Source organism: Gymnoscopelus microlampas (assembly GCF_963454915.1).
Source record: "Gymnoscopelus microlampas genome assembly, chromosome: 9".
Taxonomy (NCBI): Eukaryota; Metazoa; Chordata; class Actinopteri; order Myctophiformes; family Myctophidae; genus Gymnoscopelus; species Gymnoscopelus microlampas.
In genome coordinates, this window is record NC_139946.1 from 9,859,317 (window position 1) to 9,865,316 (window position 6,000).

The 6,000-nt window shown below is 42.8% G+C and overlaps 1 protein-coding gene across 1 annotated transcript in view; it reads left to right on the top strand.

The window, feature by feature from the left end:
- fbn2b (fibrillin 2b) overlaps positions 1–6,000 on the top strand; it is a 91,216-nt gene extending 85,216 nt beyond the window's left edge. The window contains exons 62-65 of the mRNA XM_084066542.1: positions 257–376; positions 814–1,045; positions 2,216–2,375; positions 2,801–6,000. Coding sequence (XP_083922668.1) covers positions 257–376; positions 814–1,045; positions 2,216–2,375; positions 2,801–3,178 — 890 coding nt within the window. The 3' untranslated portion in view covers positions 3,179–6,000. The remainder of the gene's footprint in view (positions 1–256; positions 377–813; positions 1,046–2,215; positions 2,376–2,800) is intronic.

Sequence of the window (6,000 nt, forward strand, 5' to 3'; positions counted from 1 at the left end):
GCTTAAGAATGCTCAAAAACAAAAAAATATCCATGAATTCAAGTCTCCATGGGGTGACTAATCGATACAAACTGACAAAAAAAATGTTTTGGGTGAACTATCCCTTTAACCCATTAAAACCGGGAAAACGTCTGTGTCATTTTAGATTTTAGCATTGGCTAAGATAGCAGATACACAGACACAAAGTGCATTCGTAGAATCGGCCCCAGGTCTTTAATGGGTTAATGTTAACAGTCACTGTTTGCATTTTGCTCAGATGTGGATGAGTGCGGCAGTAACCACCGCTGTCAGCACGGCTGTCAGAACATGCTGGGAGGCTTCCGCTGTGGCTGTCCTCAGGGCTACGTCCAACACTACCAGTGGAACCAGTGTGTGGGTGAGTTCCAGCCACTCGCTGTACACTATTTAATGGTGTGATGATTCTTTTTTTATGCAATTGCCTATTGTAGCACTTTCTTCATTGCAGGTTTTTACCTTAGAAGTTATCAATCTTGTCACTTGTACAAGTTTCATTAATTTCATCCTGTGTCATTTTTACAATGTGCATGAAAGAGAAAAACAAGGAAAAAAGGGCAAAAAACGTTGTTACAATAATACATAATAAATAATAAATGAGAACAAATAAATGAATGAATAATAAGGGGGTAAATTAACATTGTAGAATTGCACCGTTGTAATTTACCGTACAGCTGTGGGGATTTAAAAAACGTACACTGTTTTCAATCCTTTCTTCTACCGCAGTGCTGCCAAGCCGGTGTTTTGTAACCTCTCTTTCGTCCTCCCCATCTCACTCCTGCTGTTTTCTCTCCTCAGACGAGAACGAGTGTCAGGGCGGGTCGATGTGTGGCTCCGCCTCTTGCTACAACACGCTGGGCAGCTACAAGTGTGTGTGTCCGTCTGGCTTCGACTTTGAGCAGGGCGCCGGTGGATGCCAGGACGTGAACGAGTGCTCCATGGGCAGCAACCCCTGCAGCTACGGCTGCTCCAACACAGATGGAGGCTACCTGTGTGGGTGTCCCGGTGGCTACTACAGAGCTGGGCAAGGGTGAGTGTGAACACACACAACCTACAAAATACATTGGAACACCTACACTAGTGGTTCTCGACCCCGAATGACCCCCAAAATGATACATATTTGGCTGCGGACCCCCCCCCCCCCCCCATCTCATATTTTGTGATGGTGACCCCCAAGATTTGAGTTAAACAAGTTAGCTTAGAAAATATATATTCAAAGATTTGCACACATTTTCACGATTTTTCAAAAATAGCAGATCCACAAGCTCATAGCGAGGCAAAAATGCCAAATTGACATATTATGTAAGAAGAGGCAAACATTTAGAAAATCTACCAATCTACAAGCTCACAGTGAGCTTGTAGATCGGCTTTTTTCACAATTATAATCTGTGAAACTAAGTCAAACAAAATGTAATGCCTCAACTCCTACAGTTCCAATTGCTTGTCAGGGTGGGGGGTCCCAGTTCAAATATGATTATTTTGGGGGGGTCCCCAGTTTAAATATGATTATTTTGGGGGGTCGCAGCCTGAAAAGGTTGAGAACCACTGTCCTACCGCAGTGGACACTGCAAATATTGAATTATTGGCTCAGATTTGACAAAATGAAAAAAATCTCCATTCATTAAAGGCACCTTGAAAGCTGCAATCAGAGCTTTTTTTCAGTATGTCAATACAATATAACTAGTACATCTACAGGGGTTGGAGGTGGTGCCCTTCCATTGAGAAATTCTGACTGGTAGGAGCACTAGTGGTATTGCCTGAAGCTCAAAGTGCAGTATCTGCCCCTGTCAAGTGGGGGCTCCATCTTAGCTCATTGGTAGAATTTTCATTCAGGAGACTTGGGTTCGAATCCCAGGAAGAACATCGATTTTACGGATCGCAGCTTTAAATAAACTTGTGTAACATATTGTATCCAGGGTGAGAAACAAACAGGGCAACAAACATGAAAAGCATGTATTATTTCCTCAGCTATATATTGTAGTGGTGTAAATTATAAAACTTTATAACAATGTTGTCCGCCTGATCTAATGATGTTTTATAAATTCTGTACATCCGTTTCTCTCCGTTTGTCCTCTCTCTCACTCTCTCTCTCTCTCTCTCTCTCTCTCTCTCTCTCTCTCTCTCTCTCTCTCTCTCTCTCTCTCTCTCTCTCTCTCTCTCTCTCTCTCTCTCCTGTCTTCCTCTGTGGTTCTCTCTCCAGTCACTGTATAACAGGAGCAGGGTTCCCAGGTCAGTTTGGCTCAGAGGGTGAAGATGATGACAGTCTGTCTCCTGAGGCCTGCTACGAATGTAAGATCAACGGAGGCGGAGGAAAGAACGCACGACACAGACGTCATGCTGATGGCAATGACCTCAGCGAGGTACTACATTTATTATATTATTAATATACGTTATATTTCTTTTTTTGTGGGGGGGGGGGCATTCCTTTCCTTTTTAAGGCAGTTTCAGCAGCTTCAGCCAGCTCACTTTAATTAAATACAATCAATTCTGGACCTAGGTTTTCTTCACAATTCAAACACTAGAAATTCTTTGCCGTAAAAAGTTCTTATTTTTGATCTTTAATAAAATTACAGATGAGTTGCTTCATCTTTATGCAAAGTGCAGCTACAATTTAAATTGTGGGTGGTGCTTTGAAAGTCCTAATTCATACATTTCATATTAAACAGTGCTGGATGTTGATGCTACTTAATGGAGAGTCGAGCATCGATCTGTTGGACATGGGGTTACTGTGTAGTCTGAATGTGTGTTCTCCGTCCCGTTTACTGACCTCTCCTCCTGTCTCTAGGAGCCACATGTGAGCATGGCGAGCGTGGACACCCAGGCCTCCATCCCCATGAACATGTCGCTGGTCTCGCTGCTCAACAAGGAGCCTCTCTTGGAGCTGCTGCCCGCCCTGCAGCCCCTGGAGCATCACGTCCGCTACGTCATCACGCACGGCAACGCCGACGAGCACTTCCGCCTGCTGGAGCGCCGCGACGGGAAGAGCGTGCTGCGGCTCGGCAGGAGGCCGCCACCCCCGGGCTCCTACCGGCTAGAGATCGCCAGTCTGCCACTGTTCGGGCCCCGCAGGCTACGCCAGCTCGAGGACCAGCACGACAGCGACTACCTACTGGGAGAGATAGGAAACGCCCTGCGTATCAAGCTCCACATCCACCTGCACTGAGCTGAGTGCGCTCACACGCCTGCCCTGGACTGACTCCCACCCACCCCCCAAGTCACCTTTTTGATCTCTAACCTGACCTTTTGTCCTGTAACCCCACCCCAACTCCCTCCCAGGACCATCCCCACCAACTGGGATAAACAAGGGCTATGAAAGACTGAGTCCACCAGCCCACTCTACCACCACTTTGTTACTGTTTATTTTATTGTCTGTTGTTTCATGTTTGGTTTTTTTACCCTGACTGCAATTTCCCTTGTGGCCATCTGCTATTTTGCTCGACCCAGAACTCTTTCTCCACTGTGAGAGCCAGTGGAAGAGATGACAGAGAGGCAGCCGTTGTATGTACCACAGCCCCTCTCAGATACACACCCAATTCTCAAACCGCACTTGCGCCCTGGTAGGTTGCAGGTTGCTTGATAGCTGTCACCAAATGTGGCGCTCAGAGTCCCCTGAATACTGGTTGCCAAAAGCTCAATGAGCTGAGCAAACATCAGATGGCCCCATAGCCACTAATCCAGGAAGAAAAAGAGTATAATAATCAGATGTTGTTTGCTAAAGTTGCATGTGATTTTGGAATGTTGCCAAATGACCATTCATAATCTGAGACTCAAATGTCAATTTAACCAAAATGAAAAGACATGTGAATGCTTTGAAAGGCTTGAGCCAAGTGGTGACTTGCTCAAGCCTTGGGTTTGCCAAGTGTTCGGTTTGAGATGAAACCATCGTTGTCAGGGGCTGGCCTAGAGTGAACGGTTCTTTAGCACCAGTGGTCCAAACACTCTTTCCCCTCTCTGTGATCTAGGTGAAAACACAACACTAGGGAGCAAGGTTTGTTGCGTCTCTGCCCTACTCAGTATTGTAGTGTGTCATTTAATGTATTTGTACTGTTTGAAAAAATGTTCACACGAAGGACTGCAACATTTACACATCATTTCAGGTTCTTCAGTCAGTCAGTCAGTAGAGTTCTATTTAGCTGCATTCCAACTGATTCTCAGAGGACCTACTGTATTCCATATCGATGCAACTGAACCGTTGTCATGGTCTACACACAGTGACAAGCAGGGACTATAGTGTGTTTGTGTGTGCGTGCTGTCGTGTTTTGGTTACCTCAGTGCTTCTCAGTTTGTCCATTATGAAAACCGTGTTGTGATGCTGCCTCCAAACAAAAGAGGGCACTGTTACCCCTCAGCATCCATCCGACCCAGGAAGAACAACTGTCAGTGCGGCTCAAAACATCAGTCAGGTCAGAGTTTTATTTATCCTGTAGAAGTCTAGAAAGCTGATTCTACAGAGTGAAAGGTGAAGTTATTTTATGTCCTTGTGATGTCTTTACCCCTGAGTGCTGCCAGAACCCTCTAGCTACTCTTTGTGCAGCAGGAGCATGCAGACACAAGCAGCCAGTAGCCAGTCCTGAGATGTTGAACTTGATCAAATGAGTTCTCTGACTTTACCTTAAGCTGGGTCTCTGCCTCTGTTAAGTGGATAAACCATCTCCCAAGCATGGATAAAGACAACTGAAGACTGAATTCAGTAACAACCTCAAAAGATAAAAAAAAAATCAAATGAAAACATCTTCTAAGCTTGTACTAAAGCTAGTTTTTAGAGAAATTTAACAGACAAACATAAGGGCATGCACAGGTGCACACCAAACCTCACTGAAAACAAATGTTCATCAGGTCATCTATCAATTGTCATACATTTCTTTTCTTAAAGAGAAGAAAGGGTGCTAGATACTACCATCTCTTACGCTGTACAAAGGAAATGCAGTCTCGAATCTGGATTGCAAACGTGACATTTTTACTAGGTATTTTTGTTGTTTGTCTTTTGTATTGTCTGAATGCTGAAAACCAATATTATCAAACTTGCTTCTTGAAAATGTAATTGTATATTTTAAAGTGAAATGTAGATTTTTTTTTGTTTTTTGTTTGTTTTAATGTTTTGTAAAAAAGAAAAAGAAAAAAAGGAAGAAAGAACACATCAAGGCTGCCAAACCAAATACTTATTGTTGAACCAAGATTGAAGGCTTTTAAGTGCTGGTGACTTTGTTTTGCTCAGAAAGAAATCACTTAAGTGGCATCCTCTTTGACTGTCTTGGTGAATGAGATTGTAGAGAGAGAGAGAGAGAAAAAAGCACAGCAAACATAATTAGTTACAAATTATATTGCCCAGTATCTCAGAAGTTGACACTGTCTTAAAATGCCTAAAGGATCAATGCATACTTGACAAGGCCATCTCACACCTTAGTATTTCCGGTGCTATATTACCATTTTACTCTGAACATTCAAGGTTGCTGCACTGTCCCACAGCCTAGGCAATATTTATGATACATAACCATCTTTCTAACCTGGGAACTTTGTATACTTTGTATCTTTTTTTTGTCAGTTTGTAATTTTTTTATTTTATTTTATTTGCCACTACATTTTAAAGGAATGAATGTTGCGTGTGTTTACTGTATCTCAGCTTCAATATCAAACTTGAAACAATGTTATCAGTTTAGGTAAATGCGTCAAGTGCCTTTCATTAATCAAAGCAAGAAGAAGGAGCTGAGTTATAGCTGGTAAAATGTTTTCATAATGGTGAAGATTACAAGCTGTACACCTGTAGATACCAGAATCCAACCGACAGTTGAAATGACAATCAATCAATGACAACGTGTCTATCGACTGAGGCTAAACTGATCAGCCTTTATGGGCAATCTAGTAATTAGATGTATCTTTATGCAAGGACAAAACGATTTACAATATCAATCAGAGTTTGCCTAATTTTGTAATCTTGTTGTCCAGTGACATAAATGGCAATAAAATTATTGTGGGTTATATTTTTAA